Source organism: Oryx dammah, unplaced genomic scaffold (assembly GCF_014754425.2).
Source record: "Oryx dammah isolate SB20612 unplaced genomic scaffold, SCBI_Odam_1.1 HiC_scaffold_17, whole genome shotgun sequence".
Classification (NCBI taxonomy): Eukaryota; Metazoa; Chordata; class Mammalia; order Artiodactyla; family Bovidae; genus Oryx; species Oryx dammah.
Window position 1 is genome coordinate 71,092,193 of NW_024070201.1, and position 15,771 is coordinate 71,107,963.

The following is a 15,771-nucleotide window of genomic DNA, read 5'->3' on the forward strand; positions in this document are numbered from 1 at the left end:
AGCCACACGTTATCTGGAGAGAATACTATTGGGCAGGGTTCTGAAAATTAAAGATATTATTGCTTTTTAGCTGACCTACTCTCTGATTTCCTTCTAATTTTGATTATTCACTAACATTTTGGGTTTAAGTTAAATCTGAGTCACAACTGCTTTTCTGCTTTCAATTTGACTGAACTTTTCTTTTCATTTTCTAGTTTGGTGAGGATTCTTCAACCTCCAGTATGATGTCTGTGAACTTTGATGTTCAAGCAAATCAGAGTGATCTCAGTGATTTGGTCAAGTCTTCTCCCGTAGCCCATTCTGTTCTCTGGATCTGGGGCAGGGACTCTGATGCATATAGGGTAAGTAGTAGAGGATGATGAAGGAGTTTTCTCAGACAAGATTTCTTAAAGAAGTGGCCTTCAGCCCTGCTGATGGCCCCAGTCACTGTTCAGCAAGAAGTTGTTAAGCTTAGATTAAATGGAAGGCCTTCTGCTAGCTGGTGGCTAAGTAGGACATGGGATCTGTCTTGATTTCTTGCCAGCCACATGGGACACACGGACACCTTGATGTCAAATCAAAGCTCTAAGTAAAATTACCAGCCCTCCCAAGTTTCTAAGTTTGGCCTAAGTGTATGTTTGTATGTATTTCATGTATTCAATCAGCACTCTTTTACTGAGCTCACAGCTATATACCAGGTTCCTTGCTCTGCTGGAGCTCACACTGTAGCAGAAGATACAGAAAATAAACAAGTAAATGAATATGTATTTCCAAGCTAGCTAAGAGAGAATTATATGTTAGCCGATGGAGATATAAAGATATGAAGACAGAAATATTGTACGTTTTCTTTTTTACAGTGTTAGTCACTCAGTCTTCTGATTCTTTGTGACTCCATAGCCCGTAGCCTGCCAGGATCCTCTGCCCATGGGGTTTTCTAGGCAAGAATAGTGGAGTGGGTAGCCATGCCCTTCTCCAGGGGATCTTCCAACCCAGGGATCGAACCTGGGTCTCCTGCATTACAGGCAGATTCTTTACCATCTGAGCCACCAGGGAAGCCCTCACTACTAAATTTTCAGGAATTTAACAGAATTAATACAGCCACTTATATTTAATTATATGAAATATAAACTCCTAAATTTGAAAGCTTCAGGCTGTAAGTTTAGTAAACGTCTGGTACTAATTATTTATATTTAGAAAAATGGAATTTTACAAATAAAATAATTGCTAAACTTTGGCATTGGCAAAAAAAAAGGTCTTAGTTAAGGGGAAAATAGTTTTCTGTGCCAGTTTCTTACATGTCTGTATGCTTCCAGGTGTATGTCACAAACTTCACCTCAAATTGACTTAAAAGAAAATTCACCTCGTATTATAGGAAATCCAAAGATAGAGCAAACTTTGGCTTTGGTTAAACAGTGGTCCAGTAACCCACTGTTTTCCTCTTCTTTAATTTGGTATCCACTGTCTTGGTTCCGTCCGAAAGCTGGTCTTCCTCATGATAATGAGGCGACAGCCAACAGCTGTTGGAGCAATGTGCTCCTGTGGCTTAAGAGACCAAGACTGGCATTTCTTTCCTGGAATCCTCTCCCTGTGTCTTACTGGCTCAGCTGAGTTAAGCCTGCCCAACCCTGAGCCAGTCTGTGGTAGAGCAGGTAGAATTACTGACTTAGACAAACAATCTGCAATAGAAAGAATATTCTAGAATCTACCTCAGTCTCTAGATCCTAAAATACTAAATTGTTGTTTGGTTTTCCTAGTAACATTTATGTTCTTTTAAAAGTTCATTTAGCATGTTGAAATATTGACTCTGAAGACATTTATGAGAAACTTTTTCTCTCTGTTAGGACAAGCAGCATATTCTGTGGCCTAAAAGAGCTGATTGTGCAGAAAGCTATCCTAGAGTCCCTGTTGGTGGGGAATTGCCAACGTATTTTCTGCCTCCGGAAAACAAAGGACTCAGGCAAGTGCTTATGGATCTGGCAGAGCACTTGGTTCTGCATGATTGTCACCTGGCGGTTCTTTGAGAGCACCAGCCTTGGACCTGAAAGGTTAAGTCTTTATTTTGAAGTCACCCAAACTTTGAAAATATGAATTTTGTTCCTTTTTCTTGTGCCAGGATCCACGAACTCAACAGTGATGATTATTCTTCAGAAGAAGAGGCCCAAACCCCTGACTGTTCCATAACTGACATCAGAAAAAGCCAGACCCTGTCCTACTTAGTCAAAGAATTAGAGGTCCGCATGGATCTGAAAGCCAAAATGCCAGATGACCATGCTCGAAAAGTAAGGCTCACTTAGGCTTGGTGTTTATTGCCGTCCATTCTGGGTGATTTCACAAGCCTCATCGGTGGAGCAAAAATTAAATAGAGGGCAGTTGTTGAGCTGTAAGTTTATAAAACTGAAGGATCGCGTTAAAGAATTAGTGAAATTATTAAGAAGTCAATCATGCTGTTGAAGGACTGCCAGGAAAGTGTTCCTTGGGGTTGCTGTTTACACAGACCACCTAAGCACTGCTCCTCTAAGAGGGCTGCAAAGATGAGTCACACAGAACTCTGTTTACCTAGTGGAGGCCATTCTGACCACTGCAGTTTAGCTTTGCATCCTCCAAGCCACCAGAAGCTTGTATAATTGAAATTGAAAGCTTGAGGATTCTCTTGCCTTGGCCTTATTGACCCTGCTTTGGACTTATATGAGGTCCTTAGGAATTTGTATGAATTTGACAACCTCTCTGCAAACATTGTAAATATGTTCTGTTAGGCTGTCTTCTGTAGTTCCTATAAGTTATGTGTAACTAGGCATCTTATTACTGAATATAAATCCTAGGGTAAATACCATTCCATGGATACAAATGAAAAAATTTCCTTTTTACAGAGAAAACAAACCATCACAATGACCTTTGTTAAATTTAATTTTGAAACTATGAGTAGTTACTGCTTTCATTCAACATTTACTGAAGCAAAAAAACATTATGTTCCAGGCAGTGTTTGGAGTTCTAGGAATACAAAGATAAACAGACCATGATCCCTATCTTAGAGTTGTGAACAGTTACATAAATGCTGCAGGAATATAAAGTGATTAACTGAGGATTTGGTGCTTTTCCAGTTAGGAAGGAAAGCAGATAATTGCATCAGGTATTGCATGCTTTGTTTTCTGAATAATTTCTCATTTTGGTTCTGGACACTTAGGTTGACTGTAATGGGGAAATGATAGATCATCTTAATATGTATGTGCTGTATATGTCTTTTGATTTTTTTTTTTTTTTTAGTTAAAGGAAACTGAGGCATACATGTGAGTAAGGTAACACCTGTTGGTATTTCAGTGAACTCATGTTATATATATAAATTATAAATGTCTATTCAAATTAGCTGTTCCTGATGAGCTCAAGTAAAGATTGCTGTCTGTAGAAATTCTTTTCAAATATCTTCCCTGTTATTTTCAATTGATTCAGTCTTCCTTTTAATGATTTCAGATTTTGCTTTCCCGTATTAATAACTATACTATCCCAGAAGAAGAAATTGGGTCTTTCTTATTTCATGCTATTAACAAGGTGAGCCGCCTACTTCAGACATCTGAAATTTAAATGCTGGGTAATTGTAATTAAAAGTTACAATGCATGTATTAAAAATTCTTTTTAGCATGAGTTCTGTCTTCTTGAATTAAGTGACGTATTTGGTCTTTTTCAGCCTAATGCTCCTGTCTGGCTGATCCTCAATGAAGCTGGACTCTACTGGAGAGCAGTAGGAAATAGCACTTTTGCTATCGCTTGTCTTCAGAGGGCGTTGAATTTGGCTCCCCTTCAATACCAGGACGTTCCTCTTGTTAACTTGGCCAACCTTTTGATTCACTATGGCCTTCATCTTGACGCCACTAAACTGCTGCTTCAAGCTTTGGCCATCAATAGCTCTGAGGTGAGGTTTCATGTTCCTTTGTAGCAATATGTACTACGTAGTGGTAACTCATGGAGAAGGAAATGGCAACCCACTCCAGTGTTCTTGCCTGGAGAATCCCAGGGGCGGGGGAGCCTGGCGGGCTGCCGTCTGTGGGGTCGCACAGAGTCAGACACGACTGAAGCGACGCAGCAGCAGCAGCAGCAGCAATGGTAACTCAAATTCAGAGTATTCGTTGTATTTTTGTAGAGAGGGCATAAAAGAAATCTCATGTTTTATTTTTCAGGGTAGAATTTGCATATTGTAAGGGGGCTTTTGTTGTATTTTTGATGTGTTTATCTCTATTTTAAAGGAAGTTTATAAATTATGCAGTTTATTTTTAGAAACATATTTAAATAAGAATGACACAGATGCTAAAAATATACTGCCCCCTTTTTATGTCGGAAATATCTGCTTCTCACTTTATCCTACTCATTACAGCATGCACATCCTTTAGTATTACATTGTTTTACAACTTGAAATCTTTATACCAACCAAGCCAGAGCCCAGTTTAAAGGTTGTTTTGATAAGGGTAGATAGGTTCGCACCTTGAACCTTCCTCATGCAGTCCATGGAGTTACACCTCTGCTCTGTAGTTTATTACTTTATTTCATAGTTTCTAAAATACCACTTCCTTTTTTTTCATATATTAACATCTCTGAAATAAGGATGCATGTTACAATTGATGACATTTTAGGTTTGATGAAATGCAGTTATAATAAATATATAATTAAATGGCTTTCATACTTAGTGTCTAAATGTTTCCAAGTTTTATACCCAAAGAAACTTTTAGAAGAACTGTACATGAAAGGCTTAGGTTTATTTGAGGTGTCCCAAAAGTAATTTCTTTCAGTATTAGCAGGAAATGTTGCCTATTACAAGTTTCCTTTGAAATAGACAAATTCATGACTGGATTCTAAGTAGAAGTTTACAACCACTGTGTTATATACAGAGGCCAACCTGCCAGAGAAGTACATCAAATATTTATCAGATGTTCACAGTGTCAGGTGTGGGTGCAGTAGAACAGATGCTTTATATGGGATGTGATAAAAGGAACGCCCAAATAGAAGGCTCAGCACAGCTATATTCCCTGCATACTTGTCATGGTTCACTTTTTTGCACCATCACCCAAGGCAGTTAGGCAATATTCTTCTGAAGAAAAAAGAGCTCCTTTAGAGATTAGTTGCCTTTCTACATTTGAAAATTCTACTAAAATTTCAGTTAAATACTGTGGTACTGTAATAAGAATAAAAAGATAAATCAGTGAATCAGGGTAAATACCCCTGGATATACCTTCATCAGACCTTACCCCCAGTGTCAACATTTGGAAGTATTTCCTTGTAAGCTTTCACTCTACATAAATCTTTTGTATATTGTAACTTTATTGTTACTTTGCTAAGTCACTTCAGTTGTGTCCAACTCTTTGTGACCCTATCCATTGTAGCCTGCCAGGCTCCTCTGTCCATGGGATTCTCTAGGCAAGAACACTGGAGTGGGTTGCCATGCCCTCCTCCAGGGGGTCTTTCCAACCCAGGGATCGAACCCACATCTTGTGTGGTCCTGCATTGCAGGAGGATTCTTTACCACTGAACCACCAAGGAAGCCCCTTACTGTAACTTTGGTGATCTTTAAACCTTATTATATATAAAAAATATTACTATATAGTTTTTCTAGCCATCAATTCAAATGATTGTGTAAAGAAAATTTTCTTAGGAAAGATTGCTGGTAGAATGAATATTTTGAGCAAATATACGTTGCCATAATCAAGATCTGTGAATATTCATTTCTCTAGTATTATCACCAGATAATACAATTATCAAGCAATTGAAATAACTGCTAACTTTTATTGTTTTCTAGTGTACCATACAAGGCACTTTACATGTAATGACTCATTTAATCCGTACAACCCTCTGAGATAAGATTTACCCATTTGATAGAAAAAGAAAACTGAAGGGGTTTATAGAAAGTCAAAGAGCTTGGATTTGAACTCAGGGAGAAATGCCCTCAAAGTTCATATTCTTTATAGTCATGTTACACTGCTTCTGTATTTACATTTGTAAAACAAATTTACTTAAAAATTTTTTTTACTTCTCTGCTATATCAAATTTCTGTATCCTATTTTAAGGATATTTTATTTCAATTGTATTTTTAAAGTAAAAGTTTATGTAGGAATTTTGTCCACTTTGTTCGAATCTTTAAAAATTTTACATGGTTTCTTTATACAAAAAAATCTTTAAACTCCATCTGTCATATGTTAAAAATACTTCTCTGTTTGCCTTTTTCTCTTAGCTTTTAAAAATTCCCTTAATTTACTATCTGATTCCTTTTGATTTCTATCCTTAGATTTAAGATGTCCTTATAAGAAGGTTGAAAAAAATAGTCCTTTTCTGGTTTTGTTTCCTATGGCTTGTCTTTAAATAGTTGACTCTTGCATATATACAGATCTTTTCTCATGCTGTCTTCCAGACGTTTTATAGTTTCAGGTTTTACATCTAGACCTATGATCCATTTCAGGTTAAATTTTCTTTGTAATGAGGTAGGGATCAAAGTTCATATCCACATGGGTATCCACTTGTTCCAGAACCATATCTCAAGAACACTATTCTTTCCTTATTGACTCATGTATCAACTTTGCTCTGAACTCCAGACTCCTTTATTCAGCAGTTTATCTGACATCTCCACTTGAATGTCTCAAACACTAAACCTGCAGGCCAAAACTAAGCTCCATAACGTTGTTCCAGTTTGGTCTTGGTCTTCCCCATTTCTGTAAACGGTGAAGCCACCAGTTCAAGACAGAAACTTAAAGTTATCCTTCGTACCTTTCTCCTCTCAGGGCAGATGCAATCTATTGACTACGCTTGCTGATTCTGTTTTTGAAATATACCCAGAATTTCACTATTTATCTTCATCTCCACTGCTGTCTTCCCTGGTGGCTCAGCTGGTAAAGAATCGACCTGCAATGCAGGAGACCTGGGTTCAATCCCTGGTTTGGGAAGATCTGCTGGAGAAGGGAACCCACTCCAGTATTCTGGCCTGAAGAAGTCCATGGACAGAGGAGCCTGGCAGGCTGCAGTCCAGGGGTCTCAAAGAGTCAGACACGACTGAGCAACTTTCTCTTCACTTCCACTGCTATCTTATCCAAACCATCATTATCTTTTATCCAAACCATCATTATCTTTTATCTAGATTATTTCAGTAGCCTCCTAACTAGCTTCTGTTTTTTGCTTTTATTGCCCTACACTCTATTCATATTATAGCAGACAATGAGATTATTATTAAAAATCAGATGTTATATGTCTATTCAAATCTCTGCAGTGTCCCTCCATGTAACTCACAATAAGAGACAAGAAAATGGAGTAGAAAGTCCTACGTGACCTTGTTACTTTTCCTGTCTCATATCTGTGAGACCGTTCCATTGGTCATCCTGTTGTAGCCTTACTTGCCTCCATGGCGTTCCTTGAACGTGCTAGCTGTGGTCCCTCCTCAGGACCTTTGCATTTTCTGTTCTTCGTGCTTGGGATGCTTCATCCCACTAAGATTCTTCCTAGTTTGTGCCTCATCTCTTAAAATCTTTTACAAATACTAACTTCTCAGTGAGTCTTCCATTACTACTCTATATGAAATGCCACTCTCTTCCCAACTCTTAGTACTACTTCCGTCTCTTCCCTGCTGTTCTTTCCTTTATCACATTTCACTCACAATTGTGTGACATCCCCACAGTTGTGTTACATGAGATTATAAGATCCACTGAGGTAGAGGTTTATCTTTCTTATTTTCTGCTATATCCCCAGTGTGAAAAATAGTATTTGAAACACAGTGAAAACAATCACTCAGTAATTATTTTCTGACTGAACTAGAAAATTGCTCTTTTTTTCTAAAATGCTAACCAGTTTGTCTGAATACAAGATATTTGCCCAACTATCATTCTAGTTGTAGGGATAATCATGATACTTTGTTTCCTTATGGAAAATATAAAGACACTTAATTTAAGTACGGAATTTAATTTTATATATTGTAAACCTCTAAGTATTACTTTAAATGTAACTTGAGAACTACTCACATTAGACCTCTTTAATCTGGAATATTTTGTAAACCTTGGCTTGGTGATAGTGAGATATTTGTGATGACCCAGCAGCCTCATCAGAAGTAAGTAGCTGATAAATTATAGGTGTTACATGTTCTAATATCTCATGATTTATAGTCTATGGAAACTTAAGTAGAATTTGTATGCTGCTGTTGTGTGAAAATTATATATATTGTAATTATGTTGAATTGGTTCATAGTTCTTTTCAGGTCTGCTGTATCCTACTTTGCTGTCTCGTCATTCTTTTAATTTGAGAGTTTGATATTGAAACTCCAACTAAAAATCTTAATTTAACTACTTATAAATAACAATTGTAATATATAGTGGAACTGTATAACTTTGTTCTGTATTTTCCAAGTCTTCTGTAAATGTGTCATCATATTTTCATGATTTAAAAAAGAAAAAAATTATAGGTATTGCTTTTCATGGAGATATACTGTGCAGTTTGGAAACACAACATTCTTAGATCTTTTAAAATATTTTAAATGATAAAATAAGTTTAGAATAAACAGTTTGTACACAGCAAATACTAAGCATAGGCATATTTCCACTAAAATGACCTCAACGGGATACTTTGGGCTGCTTATAAAAACAAAGTCTCACAAAACAATTGGAAAATTTTAAGGCTATTCACAATAGCATCAAAAAAGCAGATATCTAGAAATCTAAAGGAAAGTGCACAAAATTTCTGTTATGAAAATGTTGCTAAGGGGAAAACCTAACTAAATGGTTGTGTATTGATACGTCATGTACATGGATTGGAAGATTCAGTATCGTTAAGGTGTAAGATCCCTGGTGGCTCAGAGGTTAAAGCATCTGCCTCCAATGCGGGAGACCCGGCTTCGATCCCTGGGTCAGGGAAGATCCCCTGGAGAAGGAAATGGCAATCCACTCCAGTATTCTTGCCTGGAGAATCCCATGGATGGAGAAGCCTAGTAGGTTACAGTCCATGGGGTCGCAAAGAGTCAGATACAACTGAGCAACTTCACCTTACCTTACCTTCACCTTAAGTTCTCTTTAAGTTGATTTATAGGTTCAGTTTCATCCCAGACTCCCAGCAATTGCATGTATTTGTGTGTGTGAATTGATGAATAGTTTCAAAAATCTACATAAAAATGGATCTTAGAATAGCACAAAGATTTGGGGGTTAGGGAAATAAAAACAGAGTTGGAAGACTTACATTATCAGATTTTGGGATTTACTGTAATTAAATCAGTGGAATTGGCACAAAGATACTCAAATATACAAGTGGAACACAATAGAGAAATTAGAAATAGGCTGATTTATGACAAAGGCCCACCTGTAGTTTAGTGTTTTGGGGGAGCTTTGGGTTTTTCAGTAAGTAGTAATGGAGTACTTGGATATCCCCTATGGAAAAATAAATGAACCTTGACTCCTACCTCATGTTGTATACAAAATTAACTTGAGATGGATCATGTACCATAATGTGAAAGATAAAACAACAAAACTTCTTGATGAAAACATAGGAGAAAGTCTTTATTACCTTATAGCTGGCAAAGATTTCAGAAAGCACTAACTACAAAAGAAAAAAATATGTAAACTGAACTTCATTAAAATTAAGAGTTTCTGTTTATCAAAAGATACCATTAAGAAAATAAAAAGGCCAATGACAGACTGGGAAAGATATTTGCGATAAATATGTCCAACAAAGACTTCATGTCTAGTATATATATAAAGAACTCCTTCAAATTAATAAGAGAAGACAACCCATTTTTTTTAATGGGGAAAAAAACAGCACTTCAGAAATAAGGGTACCAAAATGGCCAGTAAGTATATGAAAAATGTTTCAATATTATTACTGATCAAGGAAATGCAAATTAAAATCGCAGTGAGATGCCACTTAAGCATCTTACTAAAACAGCTAAATTTTAAAAAACTGACAATACCAAGTCAGTGAATTCTCACACTTGCTTGTAGAAGTATTAAGTCTGTATGTCCATTTTGGAAAACTGTTTGCTTGGATCTCCTAAAACTAAATGTATGCCTATCTTAAGATCCTCTTCTAAATGTATACCCAAGGAAAATGAGTAATATGTCTATCAGAAGACATTTACAACAATGTTCACTTCATAGTAAATTTATCTGTGGCAGATCAAAAACTACAAGCAATCCAGTAACAGGCTATCGGTAGGAGAATGGATGAACAAACCATGCGGTGTATTCACATGTGGATACGTTACACATCCGTTTTTTTAAAAAAGAGTAAACATATACCCAAAAAAGCCTTACAGGTGTGGTTGAGTAAAAAAATCTACAGAAGGGTACAAGTTACATGCACAAGGGAACACGCTGTTTGATTCTGTTTATGTGACATTCAAGAACAGGTGGCAGTAATCTGTGCTGATACAAGTCGCAGCCTCATTATCTGGAGTTGGGGGTGGGGTTGCCCAAGGGAGCCTCTCAGGGTACTAGAAATGTTCTAAATGTTGTATATCTTTAGATGAGTGGTGGTTACAGCTGTACAGTTAAGACTAATGTACATTACACACTTGATGTAATTTATCTTAGTAAAAAGGTAAAAAATAAATTTATGTTAAACAGTTTAGAATTAGCTGATGTAAATAAAATGGACAGCTGGGGTAACTTTTATAGGATAACCTTAAAAAAAAGCCAAAAGACATAACACTGTAAAGGTTTTGTAACTCTTGGAAGATATTAATTCATTAACATTTTGCTGATTTTTCTTTTTTTTCTTTTCAGCCCCTGACCTTTTTGAGCCTGGGAAATGCTTACCTAGCTCTGAAGAATATCAGTGGGGCACTTGAGGCCTTTAGACAGGCTTTGAAATTAACTACCAAATGCCCAGAGTGTGAGAACAGCCTGAAGCTGATTCGCTGTATGCAGTTTTATCCTTTTCTGTACAACATCACCTCTTCTGTTTGCAGTGGTAAGCAGCCATAAATCCCAGCCAAATAACAAGTTCAGTTGGGATTCCTGTTTTCATCAACAGGACACAGAAAATCATTTTCTTAATTTCCCAAGGATTTTACTTAACTAGCATAATTCTTGGACAGGGAGGCCTGGCGTGCTACGATTCATGGGGTCGCAAAGAGTCGGACACGACTGAGTGACTGAACTGAGCATAATTCTAGATACATAGAAAAGAAATTAACTCATTGCTTTCTATATAAATACTCTGTAGCATTTAGCTTATTAGTTCTCTCCCAGAACTCTAGTTTGAGAAAGGCTGATTAAAGTATATTATTCAGTTGGGATTGATTAGCAGTGAGGTTTTTTTTTCCCTCTCAAAATCTCTGCTTTCCAATAACTGATATTTATGGCAAAGGAAATCTTTTTCTGCCATGAATTCAAACTGTGTCATGAGATTTGAAGCAGTGTTTCTATCCTCATTCACTGAGATACAGCCTGTCTTTGAGTGAAGGTGATGCAGACCTTTTCTGCACCTTTAAAATAGTCACCTGATGTGAAGTGGCATCCGCTATGCATTCTTCTACTTTCTCCCACCGCCTCCACGCATATATAGACATACATCCATGTGCAGAAGTGTATCTACCTGGGTCAGAAGTATTTGAGTTAGTATCTAAGGTATTGTAGATTTATCAATTAGAACTCCATAAGAGTTCCGTGGTATTTTTTTTCTTCAGTACTTTTTATTGAAGTATAGCTCATTTACAATGTTGTATTAATTTTTTCTATATAGCAAAGTGATTCAATATACATATATATTCTTTTTCATATTCTTTTCTATTTATGGTTTATCATAGGATATTGAATATAGTAGTTCTACAATATTTGATTATTTACTTGTTTAATCTTTACTGGGAAGAAAAAAAATGAGTTTAACTTGAATTATGAGTGGTGCAGTTTATGTACATATGGATCCTCAGTACCTTGCTTTTGTAGAGCATAGAGTAGTTGCTCTGTTAATGTTCAAATTAGATCCAGTATTTGACCAAAGGACTAGTCCAGCTCCTTCTGTCAGATTTTTTTTTAAGTGACACACACTTTATTAAGTAACTTGTCTAAAAGACATTAATAATTACCAGATTTGGCATCCAAATTGATTTTCTTGATTCTCTTTACCACACTGCCTTAGGATTTTAATGGAAGGCAGTTGGTCGTTTTAAATATCAAAGCCCAGGTTTCTGGTGAAGAAACAAAAAAAAATCTCCCAGCAGCATAACTCCAAGGTTGAGTTGCAGATGAGTGTTGAGCACTGTCTACACTACAGTGGAGTTTGTATGTGACTTTTGATGCCCTGAGACAGTGTTTTAGCAGGAGTATAGTGTGGTGGCTCGGAGGAGGCAATGGCACCCCACTCCAGTACTCTTGCCTGGAAAATCCCATAGACGGAGGAGCCTGGTGGGCTGCAGTCCATGGGGTTACGAAGAGTCGGACACAACTGAGCGACTTCACTTTCACTTCTCACTTTCATGCATTGGAGAAGGAACTGGCAACCCACTCCAGTGTTCTTGCCTGGAGAATCCCAGGGACGGGGGAGCCTGGTGGGCTGCCGTCCATGGGGTCGCACAGAGTCGGACACGACTGAAGCAACTTAGCAGCAGCAGCAGCATAGTGCAGTGGCTAGTGCTAGAGTCATGAGGATTCATGTTGGAACCCTGGTTCTGCCATTACTGTCTTTCTATTCTCAGTAAAGTATGTCCTAATCTATAAAATGAAAGACAGTAAAATCTCATATACTTTTGGGAAGAATTAAGTGAGATTATTTCCACAGAGTAGGTCTTACGTAAAAGTAAGCCATCGAAATTCATGATGAATGCAAAATGTGACTCAAAAGGTTAAGAATCTTCTTGCGTAATACTAGAAAATATGCTGTGGTCTTTAAAATTTTGTGGTCATCCAAGATTTTCAGTTTTTTCAATGAGCTGCTTATATTGATTGTTTCCTGTTTTCTTTACTTCCTCTCATCTCCCTCACCTCTCTTGATTCTTTTCTGTTACTAGGGAGAAGGGTTTTATATGTATATAGGGATAACTTTCCTAAAAGCCTTTTCTTTTCTTAGCATTTTAGTTCGTTTTTTGTGGTTTTTTTTGCCACCCTGAACAGTATGTAGATTTTTCCCAGCCAGGAATCGGACCCATGACCTCTGCAGTGGGAGCATGGAGGTTCAACCACTGGACCACCAGGAAAATCCAGTGTTTTAGTTTTTTGAAATTTATTTTTATTTTATGTCACTAATGTCAAGAGAGGAAATTAGTTGTCTTGAGCATTTTCCCCCAGAACATGATCTCAACTAGTTCAGGAAACTATTATCTTGAAACAGATCTTTCTCAGTTTATTCCAAGAAAGATCTCAGATCTTTCCAGTTTTTTCCAAGAATATTATTGGATCCAATACAATAACAATAAAATAAAATAATTTGACTTGGGAAGAGAGAATACCGTTTTTAATTCTTTCAGAGAGAGCTCGTTTAAAAAAATTTTTTTTATTAAAAAAAATAGACCTTTTTACATTGCAGTTAATTGGTTTAGAAAACAATCCAGTGTCTTTTAACTCCTAAAAAAAATACTATTACCCCTAATGGAAATGTATGCTGTAGCATTTTCTAGGTTTAAAAACTCACTAATAATACTGAACTAATTTCAGTATTAAAGTTTTCTTTGACAGTGTTTTTGTATTACTTGTTTCCACAATAATCCTATTTATTGATGGTTGCTTTGCCAAGTTCCAACTTGGAAAAGCTGAAATTGAAAAATGCAAACACCTCTAATCAAAATGATGAACTTATATTTTAAAACCTAACAGTTGCATTTATTCCAGTTAACTCTGAGCTTTACTAAATGCTTAATGAAAAAGAAGGCAAGATCTCTGAGTAATGATTAGCATTTCTTTACCTTCAAATGATTCTGTCTACCCTTTACTTTTTCATTTTTGCAATATTAAAAGAATCTTAAGTTATCTTACTTATTTGACATACTGTCTGTCTAAAGGTTTTACTATGACTATACCAAGGTCTCCAGAGACAGCAAGACTTGTGATTCTATTTCCATATAATAATGAAGGAATTTGTATTGTAATTGAGTTTTTTGAGATAAGAATTTAAGCTGCCCTATTCACCTTTTCCCAACCTATAAAATTCTCTTATGAAAGTCTATTTGAAAAGCTACCAATCTGAAAGCTTTTCAAGTAAGTTTTTCAAGATCAAAAATAGTTAAATGCTCTTGGAAAACATTTTTAAAAAACTATTTTTCTGACCACTGTTATTAATTTTCCACAAATCATTTTCTTTAAAGATCCACATTAGACACTTTTTCCGTCAAGTGTAATATAGTGTATAATCTCTTAGGTAGTATGAACTAAATGGTAAAATTATCAGCAGTCTTTTAACATCAGCAAGTATTTTATTGCTTTTCATACATAATCATGGACATTTTTCACACAGATTTTCAGTGTGTATTTTTTGTAATATGTGCACAGGTAATATATCTAGCTTTGAATACTGATTCATTCTGCTTAAAAGTACATTATCATTATGCTTACACAGTTATCCTGCTTCTAAAGACTTTATAGCTAACAGTGTGACATTTAGTGAAAAATCACTTATCTGACAGTTTTCCCAAACTTTGATTAATCCAAAGTCATCTTATTTGCTGCCATTTATTAGTTGCATGTGCTCTTATAGCAACTGCTTATCATCGACGTCTCTCTCCTTTGAATACTATTTAGTAAACCCTTGTCTTTTATAGGTATTTTATATTAACATTACAGTTTCAAGGATCCTGGAAAGGAAAACATAATAGATTGGTTTTTTAATTGTCCACTCTCAAGTTAACAGTAAAACAGAAGCTAGTGCTTCCAGCTTTGATTAAGCCATTTATTTTGCCAGTTTGGAAATACATACTTTTTCCCACATTTATTGGTTTGTTATTTTATAGTTTAACTTAATTAGAACTGAATTGGCCACTTTAACAAACTCTGTTTAATACACAGCGTGAAGTGAAATAAAGTGAGGTCGCTCAGTCGTGTCCTATTCTTTGCGACCCCGTGGACTGTAGCCCACCAGGCTCCTCCGTCCATGGGATTTGCAGGCAAAAGTACTGGAGTGGGTTGCCATTTCCTTCTCCAGGGGATCTTCCCAACCCAAGGATCGAACCCAGGTCTCCCGAATTGTAGGCAGGCGCTTTACTGTCTGAGCCACCAGGGAAGTCCAATAACAGCATACTTGGCCTTTTAAAAAGTAAAATGGGATCTGTCAAACTTATCATGGTTTTGAATATAAGTAAGTTCTCATGAGTGCTCAACCCTAAAAAAGGACTTTTTTTAAAAAATGAAAATAACGGTGTCTCACAGAAAATGAACTTTCGTGAAGCAGTAATTATTATCTTCTCTAATGATAAAAGATGGAAAATAATTTTAATAGCAGTATAAGCAAAATGTGAATCTTGTATCTGTAATATTTATGATAGTAGATTTATTACTCCAGACTTCTTCATTCTTTAGCTTCACTAATTTGAAATTTAAAAAGTTATATCTAACAAAGATGCTTTCTACTACCTAAGCAATATATGTTTTTCTGTTATTATATCTCTGATATGCATAATTTTACTTTATTTTTAGTATTCTTCATTCAGTATTGTTTTTCTAGAAAACATAAGACCGATGGTAGGTTGTTTATTAGACTTCATTACATGCTTATAAGTATGCCACTAACAATGGCATTATTAATAGCTGAATATAATTTAAACATCAGCCCCTAATTTCTGATTGCTTATTTTTTCTTAGTTTACTGAGACACATGCCTACTTAAAATTGTTGGCCCAGATCTTCAGAAAGGTGAATAAAT

At 36.2% G+C, this 15,771-nt stretch overlaps 1 protein-coding gene across 2 annotated transcripts in view; it reads left to right on the top strand.

The window, feature by feature from the left end:
- Positions 1 to 15,771, top strand: part of TTC17 (tetratricopeptide repeat domain 17) — a 123,547-nt gene that overhangs the window by 38,775 nt on the left and 69,001 nt on the right. For both annotated transcript variants that reach the window (XM_040259038.1, XM_040259039.1), the window contains exons 11-16: positions 195 to 341; positions 1,821 to 1,936; positions 2,093 to 2,258; positions 3,445 to 3,522; positions 3,659 to 3,883; positions 10,707 to 10,893. In XM_040259038.1, the coding sequence (XP_040114972.1) occupies positions 195 to 341; positions 1,821 to 1,936; positions 2,093 to 2,258; positions 3,445 to 3,522; positions 3,659 to 3,883; positions 10,707 to 10,893 (919 nt within the window). The remainder of the gene's footprint in view (positions 1 to 194; positions 342 to 1,820; positions 1,937 to 2,092; positions 2,259 to 3,444; positions 3,523 to 3,658; positions 3,884 to 10,706; positions 10,894 to 15,771) is intronic.